The sequence below is a fragment of the Salmo salar genome, chromosome ssa05 (genome assembly GCF_905237065.1).
Source record: "Salmo salar chromosome ssa05, Ssal_v3.1, whole genome shotgun sequence".
NCBI classification, from domain to species: Eukaryota; Metazoa; Chordata; class Actinopteri; order Salmoniformes; family Salmonidae; genus Salmo; species Salmo salar.
This window is the reverse complement of record NC_059446.1, coordinates 71,854,944-71,874,744: the sequence shown is the minus strand read 5'-3', so window position 1 is coordinate 71,874,744 and position 19,801 is coordinate 71,854,944. Positions and strand designations below refer to the sequence as shown.

General features: G+C 45.9%; 2 protein-coding genes across 10 annotated transcripts in view; both read right to left on the bottom strand.

Annotated features, from left to right (window-relative positions):
• Nucleotides 1-5,027, bottom strand: part of LOC106576571 (tyrosine-protein phosphatase non-receptor type 6) — a 38,936-nt gene extending 33,909 nt beyond the window's left edge. Inside the window, exons 1-2 of one of the 6 annotated variants that reach the window (XM_014153841.2) lie at nucleotides 4,383-4,599; nucleotides 542-563 (exon numbers count right to left, since the gene is read on the bottom strand). In XM_014153841.2, coding sequence (XP_014009316.1) covers nucleotides 542-549 — 8 coding nt within the window. In that variant the 5' untranslated portion in view covers nucleotides 550-563; nucleotides 4,383-4,599. Of the gene's footprint in view, nucleotides 1-541; nucleotides 830-859; nucleotides 1,139-4,382 lie in introns of those variants that run through there. The other 5 variants (XM_014153824.2, XM_014153800.2, XM_014153807.2 and 2 more) reach the window with 5 other exon arrangements.
• Nucleotides 5,028-5,595: 568 nt separating this feature from the next.
• The window catches only part of LOC106605718 (chromodomain-helicase-DNA-binding protein 4), a 55,370-nt gene continuing 41,164 nt past the window's right edge, over nucleotides 5,596-19,801 (bottom strand). For all 4 annotated transcript variants that reach the window (XM_045718742.1, XM_045718741.1, XM_045718743.1 and 1 more), the window contains exons 30-41: nucleotides 17,438-17,529; nucleotides 17,050-17,183; nucleotides 16,818-16,962; nucleotides 16,532-16,688; nucleotides 15,961-16,064; nucleotides 15,633-15,879; nucleotides 15,487-15,543; nucleotides 15,225-15,398; nucleotides 14,983-15,091; nucleotides 14,622-14,754; nucleotides 7,171-7,366; nucleotides 5,596-6,987 (exon numbers count right to left, since the gene is read on the bottom strand). In XM_045718742.1, coding sequence (XP_045574698.1) covers nucleotides 6,785-6,987; nucleotides 7,171-7,366; nucleotides 14,622-14,754; nucleotides 14,983-15,091; nucleotides 15,225-15,398; nucleotides 15,487-15,543; nucleotides 15,633-15,879; nucleotides 15,961-16,064; nucleotides 16,532-16,688; nucleotides 16,818-16,962; nucleotides 17,050-17,183; nucleotides 17,438-17,529 — 1,751 coding nt within the window. In that variant the 3' untranslated portion in view covers nucleotides 5,596-6,784. The remainder of the gene's footprint in view (nucleotides 6,988-7,170; nucleotides 7,367-14,621; nucleotides 14,755-14,982; nucleotides 15,092-15,224; nucleotides 15,399-15,486; nucleotides 15,544-15,632; nucleotides 15,880-15,960; nucleotides 16,065-16,531; nucleotides 16,689-16,817; nucleotides 16,963-17,049; nucleotides 17,184-17,437; nucleotides 17,530-19,801) is intronic.

Below are 19,801 nucleotides of genomic sequence, written 5' to 3'. Positions count from 1 at the left end.
TATACGCTAGTATACAAGTATACAATATTGTTTCAAGAAAAATAACTAGCATAACATTTGAATGGAAAAGCCTGACTAAGGCCTAAGAGACGACAAACAGACCACCTACCCACAAACTCACCTCACCACAAAGCACCAACTTTTCATTCAATTCAACTATACTAGCCTATTATACAGAACAACCTGCTGCTAACGATATCTGTTGCCAAGTGTCAGTGTAGTTGTAGCTACACAAGACATGGTAAAGATATTGATAGTCAGAATTAGGCAGAATTGGGGAACATTTCAAGAATTTGAAATACTACTGCAAAATAGCTGGGAATTCTTACAGAGTTTAAAAACAAAACGTTACGTGTGAACTACAAACACACAAGACAACAGAAAAGACTAAAGAACAAAGTATTGATGGTAAAGAAACAAGTAAAACTAGAGAACAAGTAAAGGAAAGAGAGAAGTTGACATCACGCGTTAGGTAAAGGCAGATCCAGACCAGGGTTGAGCAACTGAGTGTAAGAGTCTTGAGAGGGGGAGCTCAACTCACCGAACCATTTTCACCTTCACTTCTTCTGGGCCCAAAGAAAAGGAGACAGGATAGTGAGGGTACACTTACAGGTAAAAATCATGTTTTACTTCCATTATCATCCCTTTCTCTCTCTAACTGCCCTCCTACACACATTAGTTTGCTGTATTTCTTCCTCCTTTTCTCTCATTCAACATCACATACGCAAAGAACACCCCTCTAAACAACCTGTCTTCTCTTCCTCTTTTACTCCCACGCTCATCTGTTCATCAAACCCTCTTTCCTCCCTTACCCTTACTCGATATATCTCACGTTAGGTAGATAAGTAAACAATCTTACTGTTCTCAGCTCCTTCTGAAAACAAGCGACACTCTTGCTGACAGGCTTGTGTATGTCTTACCCTCCGTCCCTCCCCTCTTTTTTCTTTTTCTCTCTGTCGTTCTGTGACACTCTCACTCCTTCCTTCCTTTTTTTGTCTCTTTTCACAAAACAGTGAAAGCAAGAGACAGACAGGAACAAAACAAGCTGACAGGCCGGAATCTCTTACAGATAGACATACTTTATAAATGTCACCGCAATAAAAACGCTTTGTTTTCATCTTTAAAATTAAACTAGAATTATTTCTCTCTCCTTGCCTCAATCTAATGTCACATCTCTCTCTCTCTATCTCTTCAGAAGGATCACAGCACCACTAGTGTTTTGCAAACAGACACAGTCCAGTGAGATTACTCTGAATGTGTCATACCATACACTGTTCCTCAATGAGATAATAAACTAGAGAGAGAGAGAGAGAGAGAGAGAGAGAGAGAGAGAGAGAGAGAGAGAGAGAGAGAGAGAGAGAGAGAGAGAGAGAGAGAGGTAAGGTAAACTAAGGAACTGCATGTCTCCACACCACCACTATCAGGAATGAAAAACACACTAGCCCCTCCGGTATATACTGGTTAAACTAATCATACATTTTTCTCTGTCCTTCTCATTCTCTCTCTTTCCTTCTAAGCCACCTGTCCTCCACTCCTCCCCTCTTCCTTCAGCTGTGTGTGTGCACGTGTGTGTGTCTAACCTTTTGTGTGCCATTTGTGTTTGATGCACAAAGGTCATGCTCGCATTACACTTCCTTATTTTCAGAGTGCGGTCTTCCCCCCGTGTGTCGCTCTCAAACCATTTACAACTGGGAGGTCATGACAACAAACTTACAACAAGCAACACACACACACATAACTACAGTCAGGATAGCAATTACACAACACTGTTCATGTGAGCAGCAATACAAGACATGTGAGCATGCTACAAGAAGAGATGGGCTACATGTATACTAAAAGCTTGTCCACAGAAGTCTGTTAGAGCTTGAAACTGAAACTACTCTTCCCACAATGCAACAGCCAGCTGGTGTGGCTACGGAAGCGGCATAGCAACAAAGCAGGGCTGTATAAGTTTACAGCTTGATGTTACAGTGTGACTGCCTGTTCAAGTTAGTGTTACAAATTTCAATACAACCAACATGCAAAGCAGCAGGGAGTAGGTGAGAGGTGAACGTTTTAAAGCTCCTGATCTGTAGTGGCTGGGGCCGAGAGCACCATGTTTCTTGTGTGCAGCATATGTCTGAATGCCTTTTTGTGTGTGGTGTGAGTTATATATAATATGCATATATATCAAATAATACCACATCAAGGTTAAATACATTTGTTTTTGGACAGAGCCCCACCAAGGGGAGAAGACCTGGAGGAAGTGAGAGACAGAGACAGACCCACTTTTCTGGGGTTTGGGGGAACTGATTAAATCTGAGATGTAGGAGCTGAGAGAGGAACGTCAGAACCCCATTGTGTTTTTCACACTGTAAAATCTACGATCTGAACACTAGCGGTGGAGGCTGATGAACCTGTGAAGTTTGTTACACGGGAAGACATCTTTCTCTCTGCTTTTCAGGCTCTGATGATACATGTACAGAGCTGAGAGCTGATGGTGAGAATGGCTTTTCCCCTGTTCAGTCATGTTGCTGTTGTGTATCATTTCTAACACCCAAAAGTGATGACCACCTTCCACAAAGATTCACACACACTGACTAACACACACACACAAGTGATGAATCTCTTGATCCAGTCACTCCTTCAGCGTATGTACACACTCTCACACACACTGACTAACACACATACACACGTATGTTTTTCTCGCACCCAAAGTCCAAGTGATGATGATTTGCCTTCAATGAAAGAACACACTCTCACACTGACTAATAGCGATGGGGGAAAACATTGATACAGTTACATATTGGGATATGATTTTTGACGATATATCGTATCGTTTTGACAATATTGCAATACTATTTTTGCTACAGTTGGCAGCAGTTGCACCAAAACTCCATTATTTTCCTTTCATATCTTGTTCTCCATCTTCTTTTTAAATAGGGAACCAATTTGTTTTCAGCACATTTATTTCCATGACTGATCAAACTTGTTTTAACATGGCTCTCTCTTGTCCCTCTACAGCAGACATTTGGTGAGCAATATGTTTGGAAAATCGAATCGCAATAAAATCACAATATCGAATCTCAATACATACAGAATCGTGAGAATCGTAAGAATTGTAAGAACCGCAATACTAATCGGCACCTAACTATTGTGATAATGTTTTGTACAGTCAGTGTGTATTGAACTGTATTTTTGTCATGTGTGGGAAAAGTAGCATGTATGTAGAAAAATATCTGGGGGGAAAAGTGTGTAAAACAAGGTTGCTTTTGTCCTCTGAAGGGAGGGGTGGGGGGACACAGGAGGTTGGTGGCACCTTAATTGGGGAGGATGGTCTCGTGGTAATGGCTGCAGCAGAATGGGTGGAATGGTATCAACAACAAACACCTGGTTTCCAACACATCCGTCCCAGCCATCATTATGAGCTGTCCTCCCCTCAGCAGCCTGGTGGGGGATGGGTTTGAAATAAACACTAATACATGACACCAAAGTAAGAGCCCTGTCTGACAGTAACTATCGTCAAAACAAGAATCTTCACTTTGACTTGCAAATCGGATTTCTCTTGCCTGGACATTTAACCGTGAGATTTAAATGTATGTAAATACCCTGAGTATACAAAAGCTTTCTGTGACATAGACTGACCAGGTGAATCCAGGTGAAGCTATGATCCCTTATTGATGTCACCTGTTAAATCCACTTCAATCAGTGTAGATGAAGGGGATGAGACAGGTTAATGAAGTGTTTTTAAGCCTCGAGACAATTGAGACATGGACTGTGTATGTGTGCCATTCAGAGGGTGAATGGGCAAGACAAAAGATTGAAGTGCCTTTGAACTCGGTATGGTAGTAGGTGCCAAGCGCACCGGTTTGTGTCAAGAACTGCAACGCTGTTGGGTTTTTCACGTTCAACAGTTTCCTGTGTGTATCAAAAATGGTCCACCACCCAAAAGCAAATCCATCCAACTTGATACAACTGTGGGAGGTCAACATGGGCCAACATCCCTGTAGAACGCTTTCGACACCTTCTAGAGTTCAAGAGTCCAATTGAGGCTTTTCTGAGGGCAAAAGCAGGTGCAACTCAAAAATAGGAACGTGTACACAGAATGATCAGCCAATGAGAACATAATGATTCCTTCTCCCACGTGTGATTTTAAATACATACATTACAGAAGACTAGAGTGTACATACACAAGCATGCGAGCGAGCACACACACTCACACACATGCAGACTAACAGAGGTTTGTACTGCAGGTGTTAGAACAGTGGTTAACACCAAGAATTGCAGACACACAAACATACTGGTTAGTGAAACAAAACGCCTGCAGCAGTTTGAGTTGGGCTCTCTTCCCCTTTCACACCTGTGAGCTTCACATGTTAACTGTGTCTATAGATAGTACTTACCCACAAGACATTGAATGGACTTTTGCTCAGGTGTTCTAGACAGCAGTCCAATCTCATTGATCCAGTCTTTACAACAGAACGGAGATGAGCTAGAGGTTAGTGCAGTGTGGTCTGTCCACTGTGCCCAGTTAACTAGTCCAGCAGCTTCTCTTCTGTCCCTCTATCTACCTCTTCTTTCTCACTCATTTCCTCCCTGTTGTTCCCCTCTGTTTTCCTTCTTGCTCTCTACAATTCCTCTGACTGCCCTCTCTCCATCCCTCCCTCCCTCCCTCGCTCTATCCCTCCCTCTCTCTCTTTCCCTCTGTCCCTGTCCTGATAAGTTATCAGCAGGCTCTATTACAAAGCAGTATTTTGTCCCGCCCTGTAATTTCCCGCAATTTTCTTAATTGCACCTCTTTGTCTGTCTGGGAAAACAAGTCTGTTCCTGTCGCTCTCTTCTTCTCTCCCTCCGCCCGACTCCCTCTAACTGTCCGCCCGACTCCCTCTAACTGTCCGCCCGACTCCCTCTAACTGTCCGCCCGACTCCCTCTAACTGTCCGCCCGACTCCCTCTAACTGTCCGCCCGACTCCCTCTAACTGTCCGCCCGACTCCCTCTAACTGTCCGCCCGACTCCCTCTAACTGTCCGCCCGACTCCCTCTAACTGTCCGCCCGACTCCCTCTAACTGTCCGCCCGACTCCCTCTAACTGTCCATGTGTTCTCCTTCACTCTCCTGCAAAAGGAAATGAGCTTTTTCACCTTTCCCGGCATACATTTACAGCCACACTCCCTCCTCTTCCCGTACCTGTGTTCTATGGTTTTATTACTTTATAAACACAGTTTAATCAGATGCCCTTCCACAGACCTTGTAGGTGAAATGATGACATGTACCATTGGTCATTTAAGCAATAAGGCCTGAGGAGGTATGGTATTTGGCCAATATACCATAGCTGTTCTTAAGCACTATGAAACGTGGAGTGCCTGGACACAACCCTTAACAGTGGTATATTGGCCATATACCACAAACCCCCAAGGTGCCTTATTTCTATTATAAACTGGTTACCAATGTAATTAGAGCAGTAAAAATACACGTTTTGTCATACCCGTATACGGGTCTGATATACCACGGCTGTCAGCCAATCAGCATTCAGGGCTCGACCCCACCCAGTTTATAATACAATGTAATGTGTCCAGGTAATAATGCCCTCACATAATAAAGGGCAAAGAAACAAGCTTCACAAACTGTTACCCTTTTTATTGGAGTTCTCAGAAGAAACTGTAACGATAAAAACAACAAGCTGGTAACCATAATAATATTCCAAAATGTAAAAGAACATAACATTAGACTAAGACGTTTAATTAATTTAGAGATTGCCGTCATTCTCAATGCAGCCTTGTGTGTCTACACTAGTGGAGCTATTGCATGTCCTTATTTGGGCAAAAAGGGGGCGAGGCCTCTGGGAACATTTGTGACGCAATCGTTCAGGAATGTAGAGCTGCAGGACGGGGCGTGGCCGAGGAGCGGGGAGAGCCAATAACAGGCTAGTGTTATGGACCACCTGAGTGTACAGGTGAAGGGAGCAGTGAAGAGGGGGAAGGGGCAGGAGTGTAACAGAACCAATAATATTCTACTAAAGCATCCTCATCAGTTGATAGTTATTAACAGTCTCTCTGTGGGAAGTATAGAGCAGTCTGCCCACCTACACACACACACACACACACACACACACACACACACACACACACACACACACACACACACACACACACACACACACACACACACACACACACACACACACACACACACACACACACACACACACACACACAGAGAAGAGGTACACACCCAGAAATGGAATGGGCAGAACAGACATAGTACTAAATTCCACATTATTTCATATTTACCCAATTGAAATTGTACATGTTGCATATCGAATTGAATTCTGCACACCCATAGAACGACGAGTCCACATATTATAGAACCTTTACTTGGAGTGGATAAGTCCATTTGACCCATTGTAATTCTATGGGACAGAGCCAGGTACAAGGCTGTCTATTTTAGAGAGGCTTGGGGAAAGATACAGTGAAAACAACCTCTGTGTGAAGGTTAGACACATAACAAACAGACACAGAGACAGTGCTGCAGTTCATTAGGTAGATACTGTAGAGAAGGTGTGAGTTCCCAGTGGAGAACAGACTGTGTTCCTCCAGGTGTCTTTGGGGGAAGAGGAAGCAGAACATGTGTAGTCTGCTGTGTGTCCAGAGAAGAGGTGTTGGTGGGTAGAGACCTTACTCTACTGTCCAGAGTGTGAGTTTTGGTTTGGGGACAGGAGAGGTGCAGAGCGGGGGTGAGATGAGGGTCACTCTCCGATTCCAAAACACGGGTAGGAGAACGCCTAGGGGAGGACTGGCGGAATTGGTCAGCGTGGCACCTGCATCTGCTGCGTGGTCTGTGATTGGCTCTGCCCGGTGACCTCGGACCCGCGGCTGGCCAATCGGCTGAGGATGTTCCTCTCCGACATCTGCAGCCTCACAGCGACGGGTGGTATACGGGCGATGGTTGCCGGGAGACGGGTGACGTCGGCCTTCATGTCGCTCAGAAGCTCCTCAAGCTGTTTGAGAACTGAAGGAGAGAGACAGAGTTACCACCACCAAAGTCCAACTGACAGAGTTTAGGAAACAATGAAGAGAGGGAGAGAAATAAGAAAAAGAGATGATGGAAGTGGGTAAGAAAAGCAGAAACAGAAAAGAGACAATGAGAAAGAAAGAGAGTGAGTCTGTGTGTGTGTGTGTGTGTGTAGTCTACCTTTGTGCAGTACTGCGTTGGCAGGCTTGTTCCCTGACATGGACTCCTTGCTGAGGTGTTGGTGGGACTCAGCCAGACACTCCACCTCACTGAAGCGGGTGTTGAGGGCCATGGAGGGGTGGGCCGGGTCCTCAGACATGTTCAGGTAGGCTGCCCTGCGAAGCTGCTCCTCAATCACCAACGCCTGCTCCAACAACTAGAGACAGAGAGAGAGAGAGAGAGAGAGGGGGAACCGGGGGTCAGAGATGACAGAGGGATAGAGGCAGAGAGGGGGGGAGTACAGAGATGAGAGAGGGATATGAGGCAGAGAGGGGGGGGTATAGAGATGACAGAGGGATATGAGGACAGAGGCAGAGAGAGAGGGGGGGTGGTACAGAGATGACAGAGGGATATGAGGACAGAGAGGCAGAGAGAGAGGGGGGAGTACAGAGATGACAGAGGGATATGAGGACAGAGAGGCAGAGAGAGGGGGGGGGTACAGAGATGACAGAGGGATATAAGGACAGAGAGGCAGAGAGAGGGGGGGGGTACAGAGATGACAGAGGGATATGAGGACAGAGAGGCAGAGAGAGAGAAGGAAGGGATATGACAGGTGTAGAGAGGAAAGATAGAAGAGGTAAACAGAGTGATTAACAGAAAGGAAGAGACAGTGGGAGAGAGGGAAGAGGTAAACAGAGTGATTAACAGAAAGGAAGAGAGTGGGAGAGAGGGAAGAGGTAGAGAGAGTGATTAACAGAAAGGAAGAGACAGTAGGAGAGAGGGAAGAGGTAGAGAGAGTGATTAACAGAAAGGAAGAGACAGTGGGAGAGAGGGAAGAGGTAGAGAGAGTGATTAACAGAAAGGAAGAGACAGTAGGAGAGAGGGAAGAGGTAGAGAGAGTGATTAACAGAAAGGAAGAGACAGTGGGAGAGAGGGAAGAGGTAGAGAGAGTGATTAACAGAAAGGAAGAGACAGTGGGAGAGAGGGAAGAGGTAGAGAGAGTGATTAACAGAAAGGAAGAGACAGTAGGAGAGAGGGAAGAGGTAGAGAGAGTGATTAACAGAAAGGAAGAGACAGTGGGAGAGAGGGAAGAGGTAGAGAGAGTGATTAACAGAAAGGAAGAGACAGTGGGAGAGAGGGAAGAGGTAAAGAGAGTGATTAACAGAAAGGAAGAGACAGTGGGAGAGAGGGAAGAGGTAGAGAGAGTGATTAACAGAAAGGAAGAGACAGTAGGAGAGAGGGAAGAGGTAAACAGAGTGATTAACAGAAAGGAAGAGACAGTGGGAGAGAGGGAAGAGGTAGAGAGAGTGATTAACAGAAAGGAAGAGACAGTAGGAGAGAGGGAAGAGGTAGAGAGAGTGATTAACAGAAAGGAAGAGACAGTAGGAGAGAGGGAAGAGGTAAACAGAGTGATTAACAGAAAGGAAGAGACAGTGGGAGAGAGGGAAGAGGTAGAGAGAGTGATTAACAGAAAGGAAGAGACAGTGGGAGAGAGGGAAGAGGTAGAGAGAGTGATTAACAGAAAGGAAGAGACAGTAGGAGAGAGGGAAGAGGTAAACAGAGTGATTAACAGAAAGGAAGAGACAGTGGGAGAGAGGGAAGAGGTAAACAGAGTGATTAACAGAAAGGAAGAGACAGTGGGAGAGAGGGAAGAGGTAGAGAGAGTGATTAACAGAAAGGAAGAGACAGTAGGAGAGAGGGAAGAGGTAGAGAGAGTGATTAACAGAAAGGAAGAGACAGTGGGAGAGAGGGAAGAGGTAGAGAGAGTGATTAACAGAAAGGAAGAGACAGTGGGAGAGAGGGAAGAGGTAGAGAGAGTGATTAACAGAAAGGAAGAGACAGTGGGAGAGAGGGAAGAGGTAGAGAGAGTGATTAACAGAAAGGAAGAGACAGTAGGAGAGAGGGAAGAGGTAGAGAGAGTGATTAACAGAAAGGAAGAGACAGTGGGAGAGAGGGAAGAGGTAGAGAGAGTGATTAACAGAAAGGAAGAGACAGTGGGAGAGAGGGAAGAGGTAGAGAGAGTGATTAACAGAAAGGAAGAGACAGTAGGAGAGAGGGAAGAGGTAGAGAGAGTGATTAACAGAAAGGAAGAGACAGTAGGAGAGAGGGAAGAGGTAGAGAGAGTGATTAACAGAAAGGAAGAGACAGTGGGAGAGAGGGAAGAGGTAGAGAGAGTGATTAACAGAAAGGAAGAGACAGTAGGAGAGAGGGAAGAGGTAGAGAGAGTGATTAACAGAAAGGAAGAGACAGTGGGAGAGAGGGAAGAGGTAGAGAGAGTGATTAACAGAAAGGAAGAGACAGTGGGAGAGAGGGAAGAGGTAGAGAGAGTGATTAACAGAAAGGAAGAGACAGTGGGAGAGAGGGAAGAGGTAAACAGAGTGATTAACAGAAAGGAAGAGACAGTGGGAGAGAGGGAAGAGGTAGAGAGAGTGATTAACAGAAAGGAAGAGACAGTAGGAGAGAGGGAAGAGGTAGAGAGAGTGATTAACAGAAAGGAAGAGACAGTGGGAGAGAGGGAAGAGGTAAACAGAGTGATTAACAGAAAGGAAGAGACAGTAGGAGAGAGGGAAGAGGTAGAGAGAGTGATTAACAGAAAGGAAGAGACAGTAGGAGAGAGGGAAGAGGTAAACAGAGTGATTAACAGAAAGGAAGAGACAGTGGGAGAGAGGGAAGAGGTAGAGAGAGTGATTAACAGAAAGGAAGAGACAGTAGGAGAGAGGGAAGAGGTAAACAGAGTGATTAACAGAAAGGAAGAGACAGTGGGAGAGAGGGAAGAGGTAGAGAGAGTGATTAACAGAAAGGAAGAGACAGTGGGAGAGAGGGAAGAGGTAGAGAGAGTGATTAACAGAAAGGAAGAGACAGTAGGAGAGAGGGAAGAGGTAGAGAGAGTGATTAACAGAAAGGAAGAGACAGTAGGAGAGAGGGAAGAGGTAGAGAGAGTGATTAACAGAAAGGAAGAGACAGTGGGAGAGAGGGAAGAGGTAAACAGAGTGATTAACAGAAAGGAAGAGACAGTGGGAGAGAGGGAAGAGGTAGAGAGAGTGATTAACAGAAAGGAAGAGACAGTGGGAGAGAGGGAAGAGGTAGAGAGAGTGATTAACAGAAAGGAAGAGACAGTGGGAGAGAGGGAAGAGGTAAAGAGAGTGATTAACAGAAAGGAAGAGACAGTAGGAGAGAGGGAAGAGGTAGAGAGAGTGATTAACAGAAAGGAAGAGACAGTGGGAGAGAGGGAAGAGGTAGAGAGAGTGATTAACAGAAAGGAAGAGACAGTGGGAGAGAGGGAAGAGGTAGAGAGAGTGATTAACAGAAAGGAAGAGACAGTGGGAGAGAGGGAAGAGGTAGAGAGAGTGATTAACAGAAAGGAAGAGACAGTGGGAGAGAGGGAAGAGGTAAACAGAGTGATTAACAGAAAGGAAGAGACAGTAGGAGAGAGGGAAGAGGTAGAGAGAGTGATTAACAGAAAGGAAGAGACAGTGGGAGAGAGGGAAGAGGTAGAGAGAGTGATTAACAGAAAGGAAGAGACAGTGGGAGAGAGGGAAGAGGTAGAGAGAGTGATTAACAGAAAGGAAGAGACAGTAGGAGAGAGGGAAGAGGTAGAGAGAGTGATTAACAGAAAGGAAGAGACAGTAGGAGAGAGGGAAGAGGTAGAGAGAGTGATTAACAGAAAGGAAGAGACAGTAGGAGAGAGGGAAGAGGTAGAGAGAGTGATTAACAGAAAGGAAGAGACAGTGGGAGAGAGGGAAGAGGTAGAGAGAGTGATTAACAGAAAGGAAGAGACAGTGGGAGAGAGGGAAGAGGTAGAGAGAGTGATTAACAGAAAGGAAGAGACAGTAGGAGAGAGGGAAGAGGTAGAGAGAGTGATTAACAGAAAGGAAGAGACAGTGGGAGAGAGGGAAGAGGTAGAGAGAGTGATTAACAGAAAGGAAGAGACAGTAGGAGAGAGGGAAGAGGTAAACAGAGTGATTAACAGAAAGGAAGAGACAGTGGGAGAGAGGGAAGAGGTAGAGAGAGTGATTAACAGAAAGGAAGAGACAGTGGGAGAGAGGGAAGAGGTAGAGAGAGTGATTAACAGAAAGGAAGAGACAGTGGGAGAGAGGGAAGAGGTAGAGAGAGTGATTAACAGAAAGGAAGAGACAGTAGGAGAGAGGGAAGAGGTAGAGAGAGTGATTAACAGAAAGGAAGAGACAGTGGGAGAGAGGGAAGAGGTAGAGAGAGTGATTAACAGAAAGGAAGAGAGTGGGAGAGAGGGAAGAGGTAGAGAGAGTGATTAACAGAAAGGAAGAGACAGTAGCAGAGAGAGGGAAGAGGTAGAGAGAGTGATTAACAGAAAGGAAGAGACAGTAGGAGAGAGGGAAGAGGTAGAGAGAGTGATTAACAGAAAGGAAGAGACAGTGGGAGAGAGGGAAGAGGTAAACAGAGTGATTAACAGAAAGGAAGAGACAGTAGGAGAGAGGGAAGAGGTAGAGAGAGTGATTAACAGAAAGGAAGAGACAGTGGGAGAGAGGGAAGAGGTAGAGAGAGTGATTAACAGAAAGGAAGAGACAGTAGGAGAGAGGGAAGAGGTAGAGAGAGTGATTAACAGAAAGGAAGAGACAGTGGGAGAGAGGGAAGAGGTAGAGAGAGTGATTAACAGAAAGGAAGAGACAGTAGGAGAGAGGGAAGAGGTAGAGAGAGTGATTAACAGAAAGGAAGAGACAGTAGGAGAGAGGGAAGAGGTAGAGAGAGTGATTAACAGAAAGGAAGAGACAGTGGGAGAGAGGGAAGAGGTAGAGAGAGTGATTAACAGAAAGGAAGAGACAGTGGGAGAGAGGGAAGAGGTAGAGAGAGTGATTAACAGAAAGGAAGAGACAGTGGGAGAGAGGGAAGAGGTAGAGAGAGTGATTAACAGAAAGGAAGAGACAGTAGGAGAGAGGGAAGAGGTAAACAGAGTGATTAACAGAAAGGAAGAGACAGTAGGAGAGAGGGAAGAGGTAAAGAGAGTGATTAACAGAAAGGAAGAGACAGTGGGAGAGAGGGAAGAGGTAGAGAGAGTGATTAACAGAAAGGAAGAGACAGTAGGAGAGAGGGAAGAGGTAGAGAGAGTGATTAACAGAAAGGAAGAGACAGTGGGAGAGAGGGAAGAGGTAGAGAGAGTGATTAACAGAAAGGAAGAGACAGTGGGAGAGAGGGAAGAGGTAGAGAGAGTGATTAACAGAAAGGAAGAGACAGTAGGAGAGAGGGAAGAGGTAGAGAGAGTGATTAACAGAAAGGAAGAGACAGTAGGAGAGAGGGAAGAGGTAAACAGAGTGATTAACAGAAAGGAAGAGAGTGGGAGAGAGGGAAGAGGTAGAGAGAGTGATTAACAGAAAGGAAGAGAGTGGGAGAGAGGGAAGAGGTAGAGAGAGTGATTAACAGAAAGGAAGAGAGTGGGAGAGAGGGAAGAGGTAGAGAGAGTGATTAACAGAAAGGAAGAGAGTGGGAGAGAGGGAAGAGGTAGAGAGAGTGATTAACAGAAAGGAAGAGACAGTAGGAGAGAGGGAAGAGGTAGAGAGAGTGATTAACAGAAAGGAAGAGACAGTGGGAGAGAGGGAAGAGGTAGAGAGAGTGATTAACAGAAAGGAAGAGACAGTGGGAGAGAGGGAAGAGGTAGAGAGAGTGATTAACAGAAAGGAAGAGACAGTGGGAGAGAGGGAAGAGGTAGAGAGAGTGATTAACAGAAAGGAAGAGACAGTGGGAGAGAGGGAAGAGGTAGAGAGAGTGATTAACAGAAAGGAAGAGACAGTAGGAGAGAGGGAAGAGGTAGAGAGAGTGATTAACAGAAAGGAAGAGACAGTAGGAGAGAGGGAAGAGGTAGAGAGAGTGATTAACAGAAAGGAAGAGACAGTGGGAGAGAGGGAAGAGGTAGAGAGAGTGATTAACAGAAAGGAAGAGACAGTAGGAGAGAGGGAAGAGGTAGAGAGAGTGATTAACAGAAAGGAAGAGACAGTGGGAGAGAGGGAAGAGGTAGAGAGAGTGATTAACAGAAAGGAAGAGACAGTAGGAGAGAGGGAAGAGGTAGAGAGAGTGATTAACAGAAAGGAAGAGACAGTAGGAGAGAGGGAAGAGGTAGAGAGAGTGATTAACAGAAAGGAAGAGACAGTAGGAGAGAGGGAAGAGGTAGAGAGAGTGATTAACAGAAAGGAAGAGACAGTAGGAGAGAGGGAAGAGGTAGAGAGAGTGATTAACAGAAAGGAAGAGACAGTGGGAGAGAGGGAAGAGGTAGAGAGAGTGATTAACAGAAAGGAAGAGACAGTGGGAGAGAGGGAAGAGGTAGAGAGAGTGATTAACAGAAAGGAAGAGACAGTAGGAGAGAGGGAAGAGGTAAAGAGAGTGATTAACAGAAAGGAAGAGACAGTGGGAGAGAGGGAAGAGGTAAAGAGAGTGATTAACAGAAAGGAAGAGACAGTGGGAGAGAGGGAAGAGGTAGAGAGAGTGATTAACAGAAAGGAAGAGACAGTGGGAGAGAGGGAAGAGGTAGAGAGAGTGATTAACAGAAAGGAAGAGACAGTAGGAGAGAGGGAAGAGGTAGAGAGAGTGATTAACAGAAAGGAAGAGACAGTGGGAGAGAGGGAAGAGGTAAACAGAGTGATTAACAGAAAGGAAGAGACAGTGGGAGAGAGGGAAGAGGTAGAGAGAGTGATTAACAGAAAGGAAGAGACAGTGGGAGAGAGGGAAGAGGTAGAGAGAGTGATTAACAGAAAGGAAGAGACAGTGGGAGAGAGGGAAGAGGTAGAGAGAGTGATTAACAGAAAGGAAGAGACAGTAGGAGAGAGGGAAGAGGTAGAGAGAGTGATTAACAGAAAGGAAGAGACAGTAGGAGAGAGGGAAGAGGTAGAGAGAGTGATTAACAGAAAGGAAGAGACAGTGGGAGAGAGAGAAGAGGTAGAGAGAGTGATTAACAGAAAGGAAGAGACAGTAGGAGAGAGGGAAGAGGTAGAGAGAGTGATTAACAGAAAGGAAGAGACAGTGGGAGAGAGGGAAGAGGTAGAGAGAGTGATTAACAGAAAGGAAGAGACAGTAGGAGAGAGGGAAGAGGTAGAGAGAGTGATTAACAGAAAGGAAGAGACAGTAGGAGAGAGGGAAGAGGTAGAGAGAGTGATTAACAGAAAGGAAGAGACAGTGGGAGAGAGGGAAGAGGTAGAGAGAGTGATTAACAGAAAGGAAGAGACAGTAGGAGAGAGGGAAGAGGTAGAGAGAGTGATTAACAGAAAGGAAGAGAGTGGGAGAGAGGGAAGAGGTAGAGAGAGTGATTAACAGAAAGGAAGAGACGAGGGAGAGAGGGAAGAGGTAGAGAGAGTGATTAACAGAAAGGAAGAGACAGTGGGAGAGAGGGAAGAGGTAGAGAGAGTGATTAACAGAAAGGAAGAGACGAGGGAGAGAGGGATGGCTCAACAGAAGACAGAGAGTGGTTCAATAGACAGAAGCAGGCAGAAACATCCGCCAGCCCAGCGCACCTTAAACCTCCTGGCCAGGAACTTGTTCTTGATCTCCAGGAAGTTTCCTCGACTCATCTCCCCCTTGAAGGGCTCGTTGAGGATAGCATACTTCACGTCACTCTGCACGTCCTGCCAGCGAGCGTAACCGTGTCTGAGAGGTGCCACGGTCAAAGGTCATGACATCGTAATGACTCACAGTTCTCCCACCAAACCTCTGACATCCTGCTGAGTAGTGCAGTGGTCTCTAACCCTGGTCCTATAGGTTTTAGTTCCAGCCCTGCACTAACATACCTGATCCAACCAGTAACCTACTCCTCCACACTTTGATTAGCAGAGTGAGGTTGGTACAGAGTGAGGTTGGTACAGAGTGAAAGGATACTGTATGATGCCAGCCAGCAGCCAGTAGTCATGGCGACGGTGCCAGATCTCAAATGTCTTCTTGGTGACGGTCGCTGCCCTCTCCTCGTTCTGCCACAGAGAGTGGAGCTCTGGAGAGAGAGAGAGATGTTAAGAGAGACTGAAAATGAACAAAGGACAGTTTCGCATCCCCCTGTCCCCCAATGGTTAGTAGTTAAGGTTAGGGAGTTGGGGAGGGTTAGCTGATCCTAGATCTGTGTGTACCTGTGAATCCTCCGTCTGCGATGTTGAACATGAACCTCTGCTTGGTAGCCTTCTTCTTCTCCTCACTCACATTCACCGCCATCGCTGCTGCTGCCACTCCTTCTTTAGTGTTCTCTCCATTCTGCAGCTTGCCAGACTCCTCGGTCTTCAAACCATCTTTCTCCTCTTTTTGCTCTGAAGGGAGGAAGAATACTGGGTAAGCACCATATGTTTGTTTGAGTGTGTGTGTGCATAAATGTGTGTATGGAACAGAAGAACCTACCTTTCTTGTCCTCTGCAAGAGGACTGGTGTCCATCTTCTCCTCTTTGCTCTCCTCCACTATAACAGAGAGAACACAGGTCAGAGGTCACAACCACAGGAGACATGACCTTAATACAGTATGTGTCACCCTGACTGTCCCGACTGACCTTTAGGCTTGGCCTCCTCTGACATTGCTGTGGCCTCTGACCCTTCACCTTTGACCTCGGTGGGGGAATCCTTCACCTCGTCAGCCATCTCCTTTTGGGTTTCCTTGGTTTCCTTCTCTTCAGTCTCTTTATCCTCCTTCTCTTCTGTGTCTTTATTCTTTTCTTTGTCGTTCTTTGTGGTGGAGGACTCTCCCTCTGCCTCTTTCCTTTCAGAGCGTTTTTCCATCTCGTCTGGGATTTCAATAATCTGTGAGGAGGAAAAAGGGGTGAGGCTTAGGGTAGTGATGGGATGATGAGGGTGCAGTATAATGTAATAACGAATCCTCACCTCTGGGTCTTCTGTCTTGCTCTGCACCCTGCCCTCCTTTTCTGCCTCTCCCTCCTTCTTTACCTCCGTCTCCTTGCCAGTGTCTTCAGACTTAGTGAGGTCCTCTGTTATCGACAGAGAGAGTGTGAGAGAATGATTGAGTATATTTTTATCTTACTGTGTTTGTGTGTGTGTGTACCTGGGGCGGGGATGTTGGGCTATCTGTGTGAGAGAGTGTGTGTGTGTGTGTGTGTGTGTGTACCTGGGGCGTTGGGCTTGTGTGTGTGTGTGTGTGTGTGTGTGTGTGTGTGTGTGTACCTGGGGCGGGGGTGTTGGGCTGTCTGTGTGAGAGTTTGTGTGTGTGTGTGTGTGTGTGTGTGTGTGTGTGTGTGTGTGTGTGTGTGTGTGTGTGTGTGTGTGTGTGTGTGTACCTGGGGCTGTGTGTGTGTGTGTGTGTTACCTGGGGCGGGGGTGTTGGGCTGTCTGTGTGAGGGTGTGTGTGTGTGTGTGTGTGTGTGTGTGTGTGTGTACCTGGGGCGGGGGTGTTGGGCTGTCTGTGTGAGTGTGTGTGTGTGTGTGTGTGTGTGTGTACCTGGGGCGGGGGTGTTGGGCTGTGTGTCAGCGGGGGTTCCAGTAGAAGGTGTTTTGACGTCTTCTCCAGCAGCGATGGCTGCCAGCCTCCTGTTCTCCTCCAGCTCCATCATCCAGGGCATGGACCACTGGCCGTTCACATGCTCAAACTCCTGCACCTGGACATCAACACAATCAATACATACATCAATTAAATGAAAACAAAACAACAAATTATCAACTAATAACACCAATGACTGATCAGAAAATATACCAAATGTTGTAAACAAAGAAATGACATCGCTTACTTTCTTCCTGATCAATGACATCACGCCGATGCGAGTAAGGACATGTTGTCGTGACAACCCCTCCCGTGGAACCCCGTCAGCGAAGGTCTCCGCTCCGTCAGCCCCCGGCTCACAGAGATGACGCATGAAGAGAGAGACATACGCCCTGAGAGGGAGAGAGAATACTGTTATACGGACCCCTGGGAACACACACACAAATAGATAGAACATAGACATTAACACACAGACTCACTTGAACTCTTTCTCAGACTTCCCCCTGAGGTCTCTGACCAGCCACTGGGTGGTGAAGGCATCCTGAGGAGGCATCCCATAGCGCATCACTGCATTCAGGAAAGCCTTCCTCTGGCGCGCATTGAAGCCCAACACCTGAGAAGAGAGAGAGAGAGAGAGAGAGAGCGAGAGAGAGCGAGAGAGAGAGCGAGAGAGAGGGGGGGGTTAGAGCAACATACACACTGAAAGAGACAAAAAACAAGTGGTAAAGAGAGAGAGGAAAATGTGCAGGCAGAAGTAGACATGGAGAAAGAAAAGACTGCTTGTAGAGGGAGATATGAAGAGAACAATGTCGATTTTTCTTTTGAGAGTGATAGACGGTGAGAGACTGATAGAAGCTGCAGTCTGACCTCAATGTTGCCTCCCACTCTGGCCAACAGGGGCGGCAGCGGTTTGTCCCTTTCGTTCCTCAGCCCCTTGCGGCTTGGCCTGCGGGAGTTGGCTGGTTGGAGGGAGAGACACAGGTCATGTTCGTCTCACACACACACTACAGTCGTGGCCAAAAGTTTTGAGAATGACACAAATATTCATTTTCAAAGTCTGCTGCCTCAGTGTCTTTAGATATTTTTGTCAGATGTTACTATGGAATACTAAAGTATAATTACAAGCATTTCATAAGTGTCAAAGGCTTTTATTGACAATTTCATGAAGTTGATGCAAAGAGTGAATATTTGCAGTGTTGAGCCTTCTTTTTCAAGACCTTTGCAATCCGCCCTGCCATGCTGTCAATTAACTTCTGGGCCACATCCTGACTGATGGCAGCCCATTCTTGCATAATCAATGCTTGGAGTTTGTCAGAATTTGTGGGTTTTTGTTTGTCCACTCACCTCTTGAGGATTGACCACAAGTTCTCAATGGGATTAAGGTCTGGGGAGTTTCCTGGACATGGACCCAAAATATTGATGTTTTGTTCTCCGAGCCACTTGTTATCACTTTTGCCTTATGGCAAGGTGCTCCATCATGCTGGAAAAGGCATTGTTCGTCACCAAACTGTTCCTGGATGGTTGGGAGAAGTTGCTCTCGGAGGATGTGTTGGTACCATTCTTTATTCATGGTTGTGTTCTTAGGCATAATTGTGAGTGAGCCCACTCCCTTGGCTGAGAAGCAACCCCACACATGAATGGTCTCAGTATGTTTTACTGTTGGCATGACACAGGACTGATGGTAGCGCTCACCTTGTCTTCTCCGGACAAGCTTTTTTCCAGATGCCTCAAACAATCGGAAAGGGGATTCATCAGAGAAAATGACTTTACCCCAGTCCTCAGCAGTCCAATCCCTGTACCTTTTGCAGAATATCAGTCTGTCCCTGATGTTTTTCCTGGAGAGAAGTGGCTTCTTTGCTGCCCTTCTTGACACCAGGCCATCCTCCAAAAGTCTTCGCCTCACTGTGCGTGCAGATGCACTCACACCTGCCTGCTGCCATTCCTGAGCAGGCTCTGTACTGGTGGTGCCCCGATCCCGCAGCTGAATCAACTTTAGGAGACGGTCCTGGCGCTTGCTGGACTTTCTTGGGCGCCCTGAAGCCTTCTTCACAACAATTGAACCGCTCTCCTTGAAGTTCTTGATGATCCGATAAATGGTTGATATAGGTGCAATCTTACTGGCAGCAATATCCCTGCCTGTGAAGCCCTTTTTGTGCAAAGCAATGATGACGGCACGTGTTTCCTTGCAGGTAACCATGGTTGACAGAGGAAGAACAATAATTCCAAGCACCACCCTCCTTTTGAAGCTTCCAGTCTGTTATTCGAACTCAATCAGCATGACAGAATGATCTCCAGCCTTGTCCTCGTCAACACTCACACCTTGTTAATGAGAGAATCACTGACATGATGTCAGCTGGTCCTTTTGTGGCAGGGCTGAAATGCAGTGGAAATGTTTTTGGGGGATTAAGTTCATTTGCATGACAAAGAGGGACTTTGCAATTAATTGCTATTCATCTGATCACTCTTCATAACATTCTGGAGTATATGCAAATTGCCATCACACAAACTGAGGCAGCAGACTTTGTGAAAATTTATATTTGTGTCATTCTGAAAACTTTTGGCCACGACTGTACACTCACACAAAGATAATACACACATATTAATGTGTACTGACACACACACAATTCATCCTGCAATAGAGTTAGGGTAAACTCCCTACATCACTATATGAGATTTTGATTGAATGACCCCTCATAACAGCATGGAATTGTGTGCTATTTTACCTCTCTACCGGATGAGGTTTAGCAAGCCTTTGCAATTTTTACAACCAATTGCAGATACAAGTTGCAGACAGACCTATTTGAAATAGTGTACCATAAAATGTGACATGATAAGGGATTCAAACCCTGTATTGTCTGAAAGACATATATTGATACATTGTTGCTGCATCATCAGTGAACTTGCTGGAAAAACTAATTGCAAGGAGGCAACGGTGTGTATCATTAGTTCACACCTCAGCAAACAGTTGCAAATGGAAAACAGTTTGCAATGTAGCACAAAAAAAAAAAATATATTGAAAAGGTAGGTACCTCCCCGTTTTGTTCCTAGTGAATACATCCCTGATATTAGCGAGTTTGCTAATAGCTAACTTGAACTATTTGCACATCGCTACAACACAGTATGTAGCCATACCATTACAATTGAAATGTCTCTACTCCTTTGGAACTTTTGTGAGTGTAATGTTTACTGTTCATTTTTTATTGTTTATTTCACTTTTGTTTATTATCTATT